We start from the raw sequence: 18,667 nt of genomic DNA, 5'->3' as shown, positions 1-18,667 counted from the left end.
CAGATAAAATTAATTCATTCACATCAATATAAATAAGTAGAGCTATTTGTGTTTACAGTCTCAGAAGAAACCTAACTGAGGATGCAGCCTAAAAGACAAGATGAATAATCTTGATTGCTAGCATTGGTGATCCTGTGCTGTTGCTATACTAGCAGGTGTGAATTTCTGAAAATCCAGTGTGGATTCAGCTTAGACTTTTACTTCTCAGAAATCTTAAAATTTCTTGAAATATTTGACCAACACTTACAATGCATGAATCAGTGCCTGACATTTTGATTTTCATCCTATGTGAAGCGCCATGTATATCTACTCATGTCTATAGACGTTACCAGTGTTAATTGTATAACATAAACCTGATTTCACTTATCAAGAGGAGGTCATTTGAGGTCAGTGGTACTGCACCAGTATAAAGCCGGTGACAGGTGGAACAAAATTGTTTCCTCAGAATTTTTTCATTGATGTCGAGAACCACACTTATGCTTAAGTGACTGCAGTACTGGAGCCTATGAGTTGTGTGCTGGATATTTTATCCCTACTAGTAAGTGGTCACTTGATCAGGTTCTGCTTGAATAGGTCGCTTAGGGGAATGTGAGGTTATCAGTGTGGTTTCCTCCAATTTTTGCTATGAGAGGATTAAGTTTTCTGTTTTATTAGTATTCTTCAGTGCAGGTTATAGGTCTAAGCCTAAAAATACACGTCCTTCAAGATAGTTTATTGCACAGCAGAGATTAATATGGCTGTCATTTGAATCACTACTGTAGGTGGAGTGCTGCAGAAGGAGAGCAATCCTCTCTTTGCAAATGTTATTGTTCAAGATAAGGGTGTAAAAAGCAGATTAGGAGATGACATGTGACGTGTCCTTCCCTCAGTCTGAGTACAGGATCATGGGATGAACTTTGCCTGACTAGTTACACAGAGAGTATGCTTACATTTGTAGCTCTTACAGACAAGACTTTGCAAAACAAAACCAGAAAATGACTCTCATGAGCTCCTTTCTCAGTCACTGTATATGTGGAGACCCTTTACCTGTGTCCGATTCTGAGGTAAGAACCTTATTTCACCTGTGATTTTGCTGCTCTGGCCTCGGAGGGGCTGTGTTTAAGGGACAGCTTCGCTGAAACTGTGTCGGTGCACCAGCAAGAGAGTCACTCTCTACTGAATTGCTTAATACTTTTAAAATTGGTCCTGAGCTAAAATCTGCAGAGAAGCTGAAGTATGCTTGAATGACACGTGTGACACCATAGAAATCAGAATTTATGCAAATGCACTATTTAGAATAAATTTCACGCAGTAAGTGAAATAATTGAATGTATAACAATGTATGACTGATCATTTTTCATACTTTAATTGAAGTAATCATGTTAAAATGCTGACTGTTTAATAACTCTGCCTACTAGCTAAGATGCTTTCATAGAGTGAAATTTGTCTTAAACTGTCTTGCAAACAAAAATCAAAATCTGTCTACTGTATCATGTAGACCTCTAAAAAAGGCTCACTGGAGTTGTACTGGCCTGATTGAAAATGGTAGGTGGAAAAGAAGGTGACAGACGATAACTTCTCTTTCACAGGCATCATTGTAAAAGGCTGATTCTGGGCTGCCTGTTTGCTTTGAATATGTAATACCTGAAATGCCTTCATCTGAAACAGATGAACAAAATATATCCAGACAGACAAAATGATGTCTTTCTTTTCTGGAATACTTATTAGCTTCGAATGTTGTCAAAAATGCACTTGAGTAGTCTAAAGATACCGTAATAAAGAAGTAGGCTGATTTTAAAAAAAAAAAGTCAGAATTAGTTCATAATTTGTATGAGAACTTGGCACAGGGTTCACTTGCACAGCAGTGCTTTAGAGTTTGTCATTCGTGTCAATCAGGCATTCACGTGAGTTGCCACCCAGTCCAGAAATGCCCATCTTCCTTTCTCTGTTTCTTTTCTGTTCTTTATAGAGGAGCCAGGAAAATCCAAGGAAACCCTGAGAATTTGGAAATTTGAAGTAAAAGTGAACATAATTTTTTATGTGCAGTAGTACCTTTTCTCAAAAATTGCAGGGGTTTTGCTGGAAAAGTTTACAGCAGTTTACTCCAAATGCATTGAAATCCTTAAAAATGTTCCCTTTAACAAGTATTTCAGCTGGGGTTATTTTATTCCCAAACCTGTAGTACCAATGCAGTTATTGTACCTGTAGATACATGAAACTGTGAGCCAGATGTACTTTTAAATAAGAAAAACATGCTCATTTTCCAAGCTTCCCCTCTTAATAAAGTCAGTTTTTGCTGTATTTGTGTTACAATGTGTCTCTGGTTCTAGTCCATATGACTATAACCTCCCTGATCCTATAGAAAATTATCTCCTCCCTTCCAACCTGGATGAGCTCGCTCACCCAGTTGGCCCGTGCCTGCACAGTCTCTAGTTCTGACCCGTGGGAGCGAGTGGTAGGAGGGAGCACGACTGCCCGTTTTGGTGTTGGCTTAGAGTTAACGTGGGGTCCGCAGGCAGTCAAACCGCAGCCCTTACTGTTTATTTTCATCATTGAATAGAGGTAGAGCAGAGGAATATCATAGAGTCATAGATTGGTTTGTGTTGGAAGGGACCTTAAAGACCATCTAGTCCCAACTCCCCCGCCACAGGCAGGGACACCTTCCACCAGACCAGGTCACTCAAAGCCCCGTCCAGCCTGGCCTTGAACCCTTCCAGGGAGGGGGCAGCCACAGCTGCTCTGGGCACCCTGGGCCAGCGCCTCACCACCCTCATCCTAAAGACATTTCTTCCTTCTGTCCAATCTAAATCTACTGTCAGTTTAAAATAGTTGCCCCTTGTCCTGTCACTGCAGGCCTTGGTAAAAGGTCCAGAAACACAGTGTGCTGGTCGAATTATTTTTACTGGCGTTACATGTTAGCATCCTACTTCTTCACAGGAACAATGCCTGTGAGTACCAGACCTGTCTTTCCAATGCATCATTCAGTGAATTCAGTGTTTATGATAGGGCCTGTCTGTACTGCCAAGGTAATAGGTGAGTTTTTAATGTTATTAGTCATGTTTGCCTAAGAGGTGCTGATGGTTGGGTATTAACCTCACTCAGCACAAGCATCACGATGTCTTTCCTTTGCAAGGTTACTCTGCTCAAGAATAAACAGTTGCATTTGTTGTATTTATGGTAACTCTTTTTAGAATGTTAAGTTGATCTGCCATATGAAAAACTCACAAATGATTAACTGTCAGAAAATTCTGTGGCTTATTTGACTTGTTCACATTTAAAAAGGTTGTTTCTGATGACCACTGGAAGAGGTCCCCATCCCAAGATGAAGAAAAGGCAGACGCACAAAAGGTCACACCCAGGAGATGGGGCTCTGGAAAAAGATCTCGGCCCAGACCTCTCTCAGACTATGGCCAAATGTCGATCAGAAGTTTCTCTATACCAGAAGATGCAGTTGCAGTGGAGTCTCAGAAGACAGACTGCACGGATGGAGAAAATCAGCCAGGACTGGCTTCTGTCGGGTCTGTGTTCCAAAGCAATACAGTAGGCTACCACAGAGGGCGAAAAAGAAGACCCATCTCTGTAATAGGCGGGGTCAATTTCTATGGAAGTGGTCCAGCAGAAGAGATAGAAGGTCTGCTGACACAAGTAAGATAAGAGATGTGCTCTCTGCAAACTGCAAAAGACCCTTTCACTTCCTTGTCTCTGTCTTCAGCCTAGAAAATAGAATGGATGCTTCTTTCTCTTCCTTCCCTTTTGTCAAGCTGACATCGTATACTTACAGTTCTGCTGCTTTCCTGGTCACTAATTACTTTGTCTTGTTGTTAAAAAACAAAACAGCATGGAATAAAACTGATACTGTCTTTGCGATAATATTTTCCATATTGTAAATTAACCTTATTTCTTTCTTGGAATGGTTATTATGTCTCATATTGGTATATAAGAGCTCATTTGTGTATAATACAGCTGTGTGTTTAGTCTCCTGACAGGGTGTAGGGCCTGAGGAACAGCAGAGTGCAAACAAATATGATAATAACACATTACTTGTTGATCATTTCAATTTCTCCAAAACCAGGCCTGTTCAAAACCTGTGTGGCTTTAGGTGTGGTATTAAAAATCTTGGTATTGGCATAGCAAGGATACTTAAAACTAATAAGGACATTGCTTAAGAAAATTGGTGATAAATTGAGAAATTAATTAAATGAAGAAAGAATCTAAGAAAACTGGCAGTATGAATAAAATGTCTGTTTATGTACTACTAAATTGACCTGATAGAACGAATGTAAGGAAACTGTAAGAAAATAGCTTGTGGTTGAGTTAGCACCTGAGCAGCACCTCTATCCTTATTTGCTATCTCTGTTGGTTTAGGTAAGAAAGTGAGAAATAAAAAACTTCTGAAAGATAAAGATAGCTCCTTTTTCCCTGGAGGTAGTCCTGGGTGTGTATAATGTGTAGAGGAACTTGCTGTTGTGTTGGTAGTGGTGGCCCTGTCTTGCATTTGGTTACAGAGCTTCAGGCTCACGGGCTTTTGTAACACTGCACTGATCAGGTGTTTTCCACTTTCCAGAGAAGGTGGAGGGCTCATACCTAAAGCAGTTGTCAAGCTGATAAAGCAACAGAAAAAAGGAACAGTACTTACGTCCTCAAAAATGTGATTCTAGTGGTTATTAATGGAATTTCAATCCTCTTAATTTTTCTCATGCCACTTGATTTCATGCTGGGAAGTCTGGTGGTACTCCCCTGACTGAAATAAAATGCTGAGACAGTGGCAGGATTTTCAGTCTCCTGTGAAAAGCATTTTTTAACATGAACATTGTCATTGTATATTGCACATTTTTTTCTATAATTCCCTGATGAAAAAAATGCATCTTGAGGCAAAACTCCAACTGAAGCCAATGAACCTTTTGCCCAGACAAAGGCCATAGTTTGAAACCCTATATAATTGGAATATTTAAAAATTAATTTTATCACTACTTAGCTTGCAGGAAAAAGAGAAAAGGAGGAATATTATTGTTATAAAATCTAGGGCATCTTACTCAAGAATAACAGATGGATTTAAAGGGATAGTAAGTATTAGCAACCCAAATAATCCTTGCTGTACCACAGAAGTGATTTAACACTTTCCATGTCCTTCATTTACTGCTGAAAACAAATTGATCTCTCTTCAACGGGAGCACATTTTAATCCCAAATGATGGCCTTCCCAGGTCTGCCACTATGTAACAGCACATCCTTGTCTGTCCAGGGAAGGGATCTGGACTGAAGCCTCAAAAGAAAATTTTAGTTGTCCATGAATAAACAGCTTTGTTGCTTAAGCAGCCAGTTATTTGCATATAGTAATTGCCATCACTTCTGTTAGCTATTTGAGGCAATATGTCGGGCTTACTCTTTGTGGTGTTATTCAGTGATAGGATCCTGGTATAGTGCTAAAGCACTGAGGAAATGTTTAAAGATGAAGTTGTAGTTAAATCATATTTATTACACATTGAGGTTTTTGACAGTCACATTAGAAAGTAAATTTGTAACCGGAATGTAAAAAAGGGCTAATGAAGCAGGGACACATGTGCTAGGAGCATTTTATGTGGGGTTTTCAAAGACTGATCTTCATATTGGTGATTTTTTTTCTTAAAAGCTTTGAAAACCCATGGTAATATTTGTAAAGTGTAATGATAATTCCTTCTTTGTTATGTTTTGTTTTGGTCTGACAACTTAGGTGTGAGGAAAGATTTTCAAACAATACTAAATCATTGGTTTCATAAGAGACTGTCAATAGATAGTTCATTAAGAAAACATCCCTGATGTTTCAGATTACTTGATAGAAGGGCCTATGAACAGTAACAACTGAAAGATAAGAGAAGATCTAAAGATGAGTTTCTCTGAAGTTCGTGTGGTGAGGTCTGGCTGTTTAATGTTGAATGTTTATCCAAGGTCATTCAGCCTGGCTAATGTGGAGTTGTTCAGGGATGACACAAAATTAGACTCAATTTGCAAATAAAATGGGTAGGTTCTCTAATCATAATTAAGCAAATTAATGATTTAACTAAAGAAAATGGCTTCTAGATAAAGTTACGAGTAAACTTAATATTACCTCTTTTTAATGAGACTCCTGGGAACTTCAGAGCAGAGGATCATTTAGACAGTTATTTTTGTCATGTAAAATATGTTTTATTTAAAAGCAATACATTTATTTGAAGAAAGCAAGCGTCCCAGGAAATGAACACAACTTCCAGCCATAGCATTTCTAGTCGTTCTTTTGCCTTGGGTTTCCCTTCAGATGTGTGTTTACACCACCAGCCGGCATTGCATAGGCTGTTCTCAAAGCAGTTAGATCCCAGGGTATTTGGGCATGGGGTGTTACAAGATTAAAATTATAGAGGATGTCTGATTGTGACAGAAGGCTAAGGAGTTCTTAATGTAAAAGAGAACTGTAACGTAATAAAATGCTTTCTGCGACGCTGGTGGATATGGTATGCAGTGTTTAAGCAACTTCAGAGTAGGGGATTTTACTGCTCCTGTAATTAGCTGGACTATCTGAAGAAACCTTACTTCATACCTGAGTTTTGCTCAATTGGACTTGCCTGGTAGCTTTCCTAATGCTGGATTTTCCTGTTTTCTCTGTAGCCTGTAACACGGCCACCTGTTCCAGCACACCAGGTACCCCCTTACAAAGCCGTTTCAGCCAGGTTCCGGCCACTCACGTTTTCACAAAGTACCCCCATCGGCCTGGACCGGGTTGGACGAAGGCAGCAGATGAGAACATCTAACGGTAAGATGTCTTTTTAACTTTCTAGATCTCAACTTCATACCTCAGCTTGGTCAGGAAGTAGATTATAGTGTGGAACACAAAAGGGTACAAGCCAACTCAGTGACAAAAGTAGCACCCAGCAAAGTTGCTTTGTTTCGAGAGTTTCTCAGTAGTAGCTGCTGTGTTCATTTAAAACTTGTCACATCTACTGTTTGACATTGCTGTGGTTAATTCTTCTGTACCAGTTACACGCCTGTATTTTCCACTCTCTAGTCACATACTTGCCTGAAGATAATAATAGAATATGAAGGAAGTAAGATCTAATATGCTTGAGTTCATACCCAATCCATAGCCACACCACACATGTATTTTTAATTTTCTGTTTGCCGTGCATTCAGCTTAACTGCATGGTAGATAGGCAAGCTTTAAATAATAGGCTTTTATGGTTCTAAGCTAAGTTTTCACTGCAGTGATGTCCAATTTCTGCTCAAAAATTCCCTCCACTACAAACTAATTTATATAAGAACATGTTAAAACTGCATTTTCCAGTCTTCTATAGAGCATGGCAGTTTTCTCTGGGAGGTGCTCTTCAAGGAATAGACTTCAGAATTTCTAACTGTATCAATGAGATACATTACGTATACACTATATTAGTATTTTCCTTTCAATTTATATTGTAGTAAAATATTTGGAACTACTTTAAAACTCATGTCTGGAGTGTGTCCTTGCTGTATGTATTTCAGTATACTTAATGATCCAGATTAGACATCGAGGTAAGTTAGACATCTAATGCTGTGACCCTTGTTGAGATTATGTGGAATATCGGTCCCTGATTCCAGAAGGACCACTCACAGATTAACGTGTTTGCCATGAGCTAGTTTTGAAAAAAAGAGACTCTCTAAGTATCACAGAGGAGGAATTATTTTTCTGTTTTTAGTTATCCTTTCCATTTCACGTTTGGAAGGCACATGAAATAATATTAGTTACCTACTGCCTGAGAGTAGCATCCTTTCAGGTTTTTACCTTTTGAGTAACTGGTCTCCTAACCATAAGCATCCGGATGACAAGTACACAAAGCAAGATTTCTGCCACTTTTCAAGACAATGAAGCCAAAGCAATATTGGTTGTGCTAGATATGACTTTTATGACTCATTACAATAGATGGAGAAGTTGAGCAGGAACAGTTTCTGAAATCAAAGACCTGAAGGCAAATGGGGAATATCATGAACTTTGCAGTTTGAGAGCAGTTGCAAAGATCTGTTAAGTAGCTCCAGCAGAAAATAATAAAGTGACTAGTGTCACACATTCTGATCTCTTTCCTTTTTCTCTTAAATTCACAAGGCATTTCCTTGTCTTTGAACATGTGAGAGTTTTTTGTTTGCTCTTGTACAGTGAAATTTGATAGCACAAAAGCCCTTTATTATAGAAAGAAATTCTAAACCCAAGCACTGAAAACCAGTGGTATCTTATTTTAGCTACTTGCTTAAGCCTAATACATTGCATGTCTACTTTTATAACAATGGGAGATAGAATTGTAGATGTAAATTTTTAGAAAAACAGCTGTTAAAGGACAGTAAATCATCATACTGTAGGAGACAGTAACAACCAGTAAGCAGCTAAGGGAACTTGAGACTTACATTGCTGCTTTTGTGCTTAAAGGGTTACAAGTGTAAAATTCTCTTAAAGAGGTCACCCATTTGTCATAGTGGTGCAATTTTTATAAGTATCTTAAAAACTAACCTGTCTTTTTTGCATATTGTGGTGTGGGACTTCAGTCTGGCTAAGTTAATTGGTGAACTCCTCTAGGTAGGCCCATCTCTGAGTAGGTGGAGTGGGATTCAGATCTAGTTTAAGTCACCTAAATTTAGTCTAAATGTAGGTACCTACGTGAGAGTTAAACATTAGAACACCCATTACAGGCAGTGGGGAACTTGGGCTTGATCCAGTGCTGTGTGGGGTACCTGAGCATCTGTCTGCAGCTGGCAGATACCACAGAGGACCTACGGGAGACCTATTCCTTTCATCAGGGGCAGCTGGAGGCCAGCAGGATATCCAAAATACTTAAAATAGCAGTAAGTATCTCTGTTTAAGCAACTGATCTGAGGCCCTAACCATGGCAGTCAGTGAAGGTTAGAGTAGGAACTGCCTTTGGATGAGGAGGATTCCTCTCTCGGCTGTTTGAATTGTGACCAATACCTGCTGATTTAGATGGTTCATTCAAATGTGGATTCCAGCATTTAGATTAATAAATGTAAATGTCTTTAATTCATGTAGTGTTCTGTCCTGAATGTTCGCCTACAGTGTTAAACTACTGTTAAGATTTTCCCAGTTCATCAAGGTTGGGTAACCGAGTAGGTTTCAGCCTGTGTGGAGCACAGCTCAGGAACTGAGGTGCAAACAAACTGGCTGTTGAGGAGAGGAGATTTTCTGGTTCTCCTTTCCTATCACTGATCAAATAAACAAACCCCACCCCAAATAGGTTATTGGCCATGGAAGTGAACAAACAGAAGTTATTAATCACTCCTCGACAAAAGAGTTCCCTGCTTGCCACCATCTCCTTGCTACCCTGTCCTTGCTCCCCCATCCTGAAAGAGTGAGGATGGAAGTAGGACAATATACAGGAAACGCAAAATCCCAAGTTACTCCACTGAGTGCTGTATTTGTGATTACCAGGGGGTGGGTGGAATATGTCTGATGTTGCGAGCAGCTCCGTGGCAGTTGCTGTATTCTGTGGCCAAAGTGCCTGAAAAGCTCAGGGAGGTAGAAAGACTCGTGGACAGGACCTGAAGGGGCATCATGAAATCCACTACTGCAGGCTAAGAAGTCCCAGTGTTACTGGGGACAGAAAAGCCTCTGGACCAGAGGATGATGGCTATGTGATACTTTGAAGGATGGGACTCAAATAATGGGAAAAGATAAAAACTGCTGGTGGGTATTGGGATTGTTAGTCGCATAGATATCTGGGCTTGATGGTGCAAACAGGACCTGGCAGTGCGTTGGGAGCAACTGGTGCATCAGATGAAGCACCCAGGCCAGTCCTAGGGACTCCAGAGGGGAGGTGATAGCTGGGGGGCAGGTGGGTGCCAGGGAGAGTGTAATGGACAGAAGGCAAAATTGAAGCTGTCAGGTAGAATCTAAAAGACCAGGAGCCCAATGGTAAAATTGTCCAGAGTGCTGCCAATACCATACTCAGTGTCAGACAGAGGCCTTTTTTACCTCCAGGCACCTTCATGCAGAAAGTTGTATTAAAAAGGAGGAGATTTAGATTATTTATGAACCGAAGAACATTTGAAATAAAAAGATTCTTTGTTTTCTAATCCAGAACAAAAGCAGGCTGCTGACATGCAAATCAAGAGATTATGGAGTAGTTTCTAAACAAAGAATTAGGGGAAAGCTGGCAAGGTGTAATAGTACACAGTGTAAGACAGCACATCCTTTACAGGCAGTGGCAATGATCAATGCATCCTCAAATGAGGGACGGGGCAGAAGCTGACAAAACTCAAGCTGGAACTAGTCAGTAACAGTTGGACAAATATTGTTTAAAGAGGATTTAGAAAAACAGGCAATCGTGACAGTAATAGTGAAAGTTTAAAAAGTAAGATGGAGAAATAAACATGTTTTTAAAGAAGCTAGGTGCCTTCGATGTCAGAAACTTGGTCGAAGGAAGATAACCAGTGGAACATAGCCAGTGCATCATGGTTGTGCAATCTGTATAGGAATAACAGAAAAGATTGTACCAGTGAAAGAGAGTCTCTAATATATTAAAGAAAATCTAAGAGCCAAATCAGATAAACAAATTGACTGTATCTTCAAGTGTCACAGGATCCGTGGACTGGAATGCCATGCCTGAACGGGAAAAAGTACAGTGGCAAGATTAAATGATGAACCACCTGAGATCACCAGGATGGTGATAGTGTGACAGACGAAGGAAACCAGAGAAGTTTCAAGGGCAGCAAGCACAGTCATGGAAGGAGACTTAAACTGCTGTCCTGTGGGCTAAGCGTTGCAATGGGGCACAGTGCTACATTTTTAGGTCCACCATAAATAACTAACTCCGCCATGCTGATCTACAGGAAGGGAAACAATTCTTGAACCGCTTCTGAGGTGTGTGCAGGATCACACATAAGAGCTGCTCTGTAAGGATGGGATGTGTCTCATTATAGACTTTTAAGCTAAGCCGGGTGACCTTGACTGGAAGAAACAGATAGTTTAGGGTGCTGTTCATTAACCAAATACAGACAGATAATTAATCTTACCCGGTGTGTCCATAATGCCCTCTGAGCCAATAACCTTGCATGGGTGAGAAGAGTAAAAAAAATCCAATACAATATGTGCTTTAATTTAAAAGAGGGAAAGTAAATAGAAGTGAGAAGTCATTTATGTAACAAAGGAATGTAAAGGAACAGAAGAAGATGTTGAATACTTGCAGGCAGCATGGAGAGTGTTCAAGGAGAGCATATTAGATGCTTAGAAAAAATTCATGTCACCCGTCAAAACAGAATTTGGAAACACCAGAAAAGGGTTCTGTCATTAAACACAGAGGAAAAGAATCTATCAGAAGTAATTTAAAAAAAAAAAAAAAGGCATCCTTCAGATTGTTGAATTATATCCACATAGTAAAACCTCTAGCAATTTTGATGTAAAGCTACAGGAATGTAGAAACAATTTGCTAAAGATATAAAAACTATGTCCTTTTTAAAAATTATGAGAAACTGGCAGACTGCCAGACAGTTTGTAGGTCTTGTAAGTGACTGAGAAATAAAACCTGAGCTCAAATCAGATAAGGATCTGTTTCAAAATGTCAGTAAAAGTTTTAGAGTGAGTGACTGGATAGTAACAAGTTGCCAGAACCAAGGGATTTAAGAATGAAATTGCCGAGCTACTGTCCAAGCATGGAATTTGCTGCTCAGAAATCGCCTCAGTAGATGGTAGAAGGCAGTGATGGAGTAACCACTTATAAAGAAGTATCAGGAAGGATCCAGTGAGCAGTAGACCAGTGAGTCTGACATAATAGTACATAGAATATATTAAGAATATATTTAAGACTTAGAAACTATAACAGAATAACAGCAACAGACTGATGGACCCTTATAATGAAGAGTCCATGTGCCCTATGCAGAGGAAAGCTGTGCCCATACGAATGGATTGTATTTTCTGAAAACAGTCACTGAGGATCTGACCAAGGGGATTCAGTAGGTAAGGGCTACTTGGATCTTCAAAAGACCTCTGACAAGATCTCTTACGGATGTCTCTTAATAGAGGCCTGGGATAAGAGGGAAGATTCCCATGCTTTAACAAGTGAGTAAGCACTAAGTAACAGAGAGGACGAAGGTGTTTGGTTTGCTTAAGGAGAGAGCCCATGAGTGGAGTCAGATGTTCAGTGTCTTCACAAATCAAGTGGGAAGGGAGGTATAGAATGAAGTTATAATTCTTGCTTGTGTGCTAAATTATTCATGGTAGTAAAAGCACAAGCTGCTTGAACAGAGTTGCAGAAGGATTTCGCAGCACTGAGACACAACGCATTGCACTGGTAGCAGGTGAATTCGGTGTTGATAAAGGCAAAGTAGTGCAAGTGGAGGAACAGGAGCCTGGTATGCTTGTAGAAGAACGGGCTTTGAACTGGATATTGTCATTCAGGAAGAGATCTTGCAATCCTAACAGATAATTAAAGTGTCAGTTCGGTGCCTAGTAACAGTCAAAACAGTAAATAAAGGGGCAGGAATTTGTAGGAAGGGAATAGAGAACAAAACAGAAAGCCCAATTGTGGTGGTGTGTGGGGGCCATCTCCCTGTTCCTTTCCACCTCAACAGGCATTTTTTTTTTACAGGGGACGTTACAGAGAAGGGCAAAAGGACAAGAAAACCTACTCAGTGTCTCTGTGTGAGGAATAATTAATGTGGCTAGGGCTCTGCAACTTGGAAAAAAGGACAACAGGGGAATAAAAGTCTGATAGGCATAGGAAAAATAAACATATAAAATTTACTGTTTCCAATAATGGAAGAACTAAATGGAACCAGATGAAATGATCAGATAGCATGTTCAAAATAAAAGATAGTTTTTACACTCTAAAATTAAACTATGAAACTAATTGCTACACATGGTATTTCACATCCCAAAAGTTTATAGAAATTCAGAAACTGGTTTGAAAAATTCAGTTCATTAAACACAAAGATACCGCTTCTGCCCCAGGAGGGATCTGACTCCGATCTGTAGATAGCTGGAATTTAGGAAAATATATTTGAAAAATGCCATTACATGCCTCATCTGTTTTTATGGTCTTCTCTGGGCATCTACTACTGGCTGCTGTCCAAGCAGTGGGTAGGGGGGACCTTTGATCTGCCCCAGGGTGGAGGGTCCTATGGTACCAGAGGGCTATCTAGAACTGGATTTTCTTGAGGTGGGTAAACTAGCTTTTGATTTTAGTATGTGCTACTCACAGCCTCCTCAGAGCGCCCTGCGCAGTGGGTAAGCCAGCCTGGCCTTCATTTACACAGGGTAATTGTGGAGTCCCTCCGCAAAGGACAGCCTGCGCCTCCTCCTGTCCCTGGCTGATCCTGAAAAGAAACAAACCCACCACCAGCTCACCCCAAACGAGTATTTTTGTGGTGGTTCAGTTTGTGGCTGCACAGTTGCTAGATGTGCCCCTGTGGAGGAGGGAGAACAGATTCCCCCCCACCTAACAGCATCCCATGGTGGCACTGGGTTAGTCATCGGGCAAAAGCACACAGTCCGTTCCGTTCCGCAAAAATCAAACCAAATGACTGTTTTTCAGAGATCGTTTTTTATGTATGTTCTAGAAGAGCTGTGTGGGGTTTGACCTCATTTTCCTTTGGCAGTTCAGCTGCTTTCTCCCCTGTGGGCAGGGGTTTGACATGGCAGAGAGCTTGGTCTTTTGGCTGAATAAAAGCATGAAGCATTCACTCGCAGGTACCAGGATCATCGGCACTTCAGTGTCACTTCTGTTTGCTGGATTGTTTTTTTTTTTAATCATTTGTGCTGAGAAAAATGTGTGGGGCTGTGCATAAACATCTTATAATATGTAGTAGTTTGTTTTTACTGGGCTTTTTTTACTGGCACTCCAACAAGTGTCCTTGCAGCAAGAAGTAATAAGGAAGTTTGGGGATTCAGAATAGAATTCCTTTTGGTCTCTTGTGCAGTGCAGCACAGTCTGGATTTTTGTAGGAAGATGGCATTAATATTGCAGGGCGATGTTTGGCCTTTCCTTCTCTGTCTGAAGCAGCGCTGGGGGAAACCATGTGATTTCAGTGGGTGTTGAGAAGTGGCTCTGTGCAGAAATGCCTCCAGGGTTTTGTGAGCACATCCCTGGAGGAGGCAGTCCCCAGTTACAGGACAGGCTCAGCTGAGCAGTGCAGTTTGCAGGTAAAGGAATGAGCCATAAAGGTGATGGAGCTTTCCAAACCGTAAATGTGGTCCTGTGCACAAGCGCAGGTTGCAGCAGGCTTTTGCACTCTGATGGTGGGAGCAGCTCCTGCCTCTGCTTCCAGTGCTTGAACTGATCCAGCTTCACTGCAGAACGATGCAGATGTAAGGGTGGCAAATGCTGGCCCGTGGTGAATGAGTGAGGTCGTGCTCTGGCTGGGTCAGTCCCAGTGAAAACTGGACTGTTTGGGTGCTTTCCTGCTTCATTCCCTGTTTTCTGGAGCAGCTGAATTAAGTTTGTCTTTTGAGTGAGAAAATGTCTCTGTCCTCATCTCTTCCTGGGAACAGTCTGCTTCAGCTGTAACACTTCAGCCACTTGTGCCCTAAATAATGATACAGCATTTCCCTGTGAAGCAAGAGAAGTTTTAATAGCCTTGCAAAAAATACCTTCATTGTTTACTTCTACTGGAATTTTAACTGGTATAATATAACAAAGATAGACCGATACTCCAAACAGTGTTGTAATACAAGGAACTCCCAGCTCCCATCCAAATAGTCCTTCCCTTTGAATTGCAGTCATTTGAATATAGATTGAAATCGCATTAAGCTGCTTTAATGAAAAACAAATGTACTCCTTGGCTTGCTGCGTTTGAGACGTTCAGGCACTTTGGGAGCGGTCTGGGCGGCGCAGGCGGCTGCAGGCGCAGCGTGGCCATGGCCAGGCAGCCAGGTTTTTGTTTCTTTTCTGGAACTTCCTCCCTAAGGGCACCCCATGATGTCAGCGAGCCGTGAGCTCGCCGTGGCCGGGCAGAGCGCGCCGCCGGCCGTCCCCAGCCGGGCTCGGCCTCGGAGGCGCAGCCGGGAGCTGAAGGCAGCAAACAGACTGTTTCTCCGCTCTGTGGGTAGCTCAGAGCCTTTTGTGATCCTCCGCCTGCCCTTTCTGGACCGAGCATCACCTGTTAGAGGTCAAACCCTTGTGCTGGGGTTGAGTCTGACGGCAGCATGGTAGCCAGGGGGGGAATGGCACGATTTTGGAGTCTGGAGAGCCTTCAGATGGGTACGTGTGAGTAGAACATGCTTTCTCTCTCTCTGTTTCTTTCACAGTGTTTTTAGATTGAACTGAAACTGTGGCAGTCAGGGGGGCCTGATCCTGATCATGTTTACACCATCTCATCCAGGGGAGCCTGCAGCCTTACACTGGTGGCAAAGCTGCAAGGAGATCAGAATCAGACCCAGGCTGTCTTTTAAGTTTTTGCATTCCGTTGGTGCAATCAGGAAAGCCCACCCCTACCTCTGATATTCCTGTCTGTAAACAATAGAGGAATAGATGCAGAATGCAAGCGACTGGTTCTTGCTTGAGTTTAACTGTGAAGGCAATGTAAGCTTGTTGATTTGTTACAGAATAATGAACAGTTATCAGTCCCGAAATTGCAATCATTTTTCATCAGGAGCCAAATAAATTAGGTTATTTTGATGTGCCGTTGGTACTGGAACAAACCAACAGGCAGTACTGAGAGTACAGTGGAGATGTATAAAGGATCACTGGGATTATATTTTTGGGGTGTTCATTTATAAGCTAAAAATTGATTTAATGAATTATTTAATGGGAGATTTGTTTAATAAAGCAGTTTCAGTAAGTTTCACAAGATGTATTTTAAAGTTTATCAGTGCTCAGATTTATGAGTCTGTAGGGGAAAAAAAATTCTTGTTTTTTTAAATACAGATTCTGCATCCTCCCTGGTTAGGCAGATTATACCATTCATGTGAGTGGATATTTGAAATGCTGGGGAGTAGAAGAGAATGGTCGAATAGCCATGTTCTGTTACATCGAGGCTATGCCATATTTGTCCACTTTTAAAGGAAAGAAAAATCTTGCAAGTTTTTTAGGGAATCTGTGCAGTAATCGGCTTTGATCTCTCTTGCAAATTAATACCCAGACGACCAAAGATGCTAGTGATGGTATGACTGCCCCTAAGGAGGCGGTTGAAGCGTTTCTCCCTATAAGGTGAATAACAGATAGGCAACAGCGTGCCTGTTAATTATGTAGGTGTGCGGGGTAAAGCCGGGAGTCATCTCTCTGAGACTCTCGCCCATCCGGAGCCCAGAGCTCAGCAGGCAGGCGGTGCCCAGTCTTGAGGCAGGGGAGGGAAGAGACAGGGACAGGGCCCTGCTGCTCGGTCTTGCTGCTAGGTGGAAGTTACAGGTTCAGTAACTGCTTAACTCCTTTTCAGGCACTTGGGAGTGGGAGAGATGCGCTGCAGGCTGCGTGGCAACTTATCTGGGACACAGTAGCCATTAGAAAAGGAGTTCAGTGCTAGCAGGACATCCTGAATTTTATTATTTTTATTTTTTTATTTTCACTTTTTATTTTTTATGGGATTTCTGAGCACTGTATGATCTCAGACTTCCTGGTTATTCACAGTTTGGGCCTGCCGTAGGAATAAATCTTTAGGGATAAATTAACAAGGACCAGGGAGTGCACTCAAGCACTGGGCCAGTGGTCATGAACACTTTTTAATTACTAGCTCATCGCCTGATCAGTTTGAACATTACATCTGGCTTTCAAAGGCAAACCTTCCCTGAAAGGGACTAGCACTGAACAGTGTGGATGTGAGTCGGTCAGTATTACTTGGTCCTGAGATCAGTCCCCAGTCCTCTTCATCTGACAGGACCGAGGTGATCACCAGAAGGATCTACCACCCAGTGATGTACCCTGAATGGGTTTTACAGTTTTGTACATCAACTGCAGATTTACATGTGCATAGTGACAGTCACTTTTACATGATGTTTCTCTTGGTTTATGTGACTTTGTAATAAGATGATGCCTATCTTAGTTCTGGCCTCTATTTCTTTACAAAGCTGCCTCTTTGGTCAGAAAACGTACAATTGTCAAACCAAGAATTTTTTGTGACTGGGGTGATTGCAGCGAGTGTTTTCTCAGGCAGTTACACTGTGCTCAGACCAGACCCCCCTTCCCCTCGGGCCTCCCCGCAGGTATCTCCGTGCTGCCAAAGCCTCCCCGGGCACGTGGGAGAGGTGGTGGCAGCCGGCTCGGAGCAGGGGCGGTGGCGTGGGCTGCCCACCCCTCTCACGGGTGGGTGGGCACGGAGGTGTTGGGCTGTTACGTCCCAGCAGGGGATGTGGTGGTGTGAGGGCAGCCAGCCTGGGCCTGACAGCGGCCCCCACTCGGTGCCGGGGGCCCACTGGAGCTCTCTCATCGGCCGTGTGGGAAACGGCATCAAGACCTCCCTTCTGATTCAGGTCCTTGGAGATTTCCTCTGGGTAAAAAAATAAAGAGTGATTGCAGTTCTATTTTTCACATACAAAAAGGAGAATGACTCAGTTTCGTCAGCTGCTAAATGAGAAAATTCCAAAAATGAGTAAAAAACATTTAATGGCAGAAGAGTGATTTTCCCGAGAGCTCTGCTGTCCTCCACTTCTGCTGTTAATTGTTATATTCGTGACATCAACAGCAACTTCTCAGTGATTCCTCTTGCATTGTTTTGGTTTTTTTTTTTTTTTTGAATCATAAAAATGATGAAGCAAACAGCTGCTGCACCTTTGTTTCAGTTGCTGCAGATGGTGGGACTGAATCTTCGGCCTTAGTGGATGACAATGGCAGTGAGGAAGATTACAGTTACGAGGAGCTCTGCCAAGCCACCCCCAGGTACCTGCAGCCCGGAGGGGAACAGCTAGCAATTAATGAGGTAACGTCCTGGGCTTTGCATTGCTGTAACGACGGGGAGGGGGAAGGGGGTGTGTGTTTTCCACAGGTCTGAGGTTTTATGTTAATAAAAAGCGCAATGGCAGGAGCCACCATAGCGAAGGATCCAGCAGCCATGGTGTCCTGTCTCTGGCAGGGCCCATGAGCAGGTATCAAGGGAAGAACACAGTGACCAGTACTTCCCTGGGAGTGTAACTCGTTAGCCTATGTAACTGCTCTGGAGTAGGATTCTATTTGTTCTCACTAATAAATATATGCATAGATTTATGAAAATCCGGAATTTCAGTTTTGTCCTGTAGTAGGAGTAATCATGGGCACTTTAGTGAAGTATTTTGATCTTTTAGTAATTTATAAGCAGTTTATTGTTTATATTTTGTCTTTCACAACCTCATTTTCTTCCTATCTCAGCTGATAAGCGATGGCAGCATTGTCTATGCAGAAGCTCTCTGGGACCATGTGACTATGGATGATCAAGAGCTGGGCTTCAAAGCTGGAGACGTCATTAGAGTTCTAGAAGCTTCCAACAAAGACTGGTGGTGGGGAAGAAATGAGGACAAGGAAGCCTGGTTTCCAGCTAGCTTTGTCAGGGTGGGTAGCTCGCTTGCTTTTGCACCACTGTCACACAAGATTCCTAGCAGAGTGCAGCAGCAATGGTCATGGCATTACATTTAAGTGAAGGGCCTGATCCTCAGCATCGTTGTGTCTGAACATCAGTGGTGAAACTCCTCATGACTTCCCAAGGAAAAAAGCAATAGAGAATCACACCCCAAGATCCCTTGGCTCCTCTGACACCTTTTACTCTGGCTTCTTCCTTCATGTGGTCCTTTTGTAACCAAAGGAATT

At 42.0% G+C, this 18,667-nt stretch overlaps 1 protein-coding gene across 7 annotated transcripts in view; it reads left to right on the top strand.

Annotated features, from left to right (window-relative positions):
* The window catches only part of SPATA13 (spermatogenesis associated 13), a 159,548-nt gene that overhangs the window by 123,740 nt on the left and 17,141 nt on the right, over positions 1-18,667 (top strand). For 2 of the 7 annotated variants that reach the window (XM_032991012.2, XM_032991016.2), the window contains exons 3-6: positions 3,262-3,624; positions 6,597-6,741; positions 17,644-17,807; positions 18,233-18,412. In XM_032991012.2, the coding sequence (XP_032846903.2) occupies positions 3,262-3,624; positions 6,597-6,741; positions 17,644-17,807; positions 18,233-18,412 (852 nt within the window). Of the gene's footprint in view, positions 1-3,261; positions 3,625-6,596; positions 6,742-14,857; positions 15,158-17,643; positions 17,808-18,232; positions 18,413-18,667 lie in introns of those variants that run through there. The other 5 variants (XM_032991014.2, XM_032991013.2, XM_032991015.2 and 2 more) reach the window with 5 other exon arrangements.

The sequence above is a fragment of the Tyto alba genome, unplaced genomic scaffold (assembly GCF_018691265.1).
Source record: "Tyto alba isolate M040663 unplaced genomic scaffold, T.alba_DEE_v4.0 Super-Scaffold_2, whole genome shotgun sequence".
Taxonomy (NCBI): domain Eukaryota; kingdom Metazoa; phylum Chordata; class Aves; order Strigiformes; family Tytonidae; genus Tyto; species Tyto alba.
This window is presented reverse-complemented; position numbering and strand designations above follow the sequence as displayed.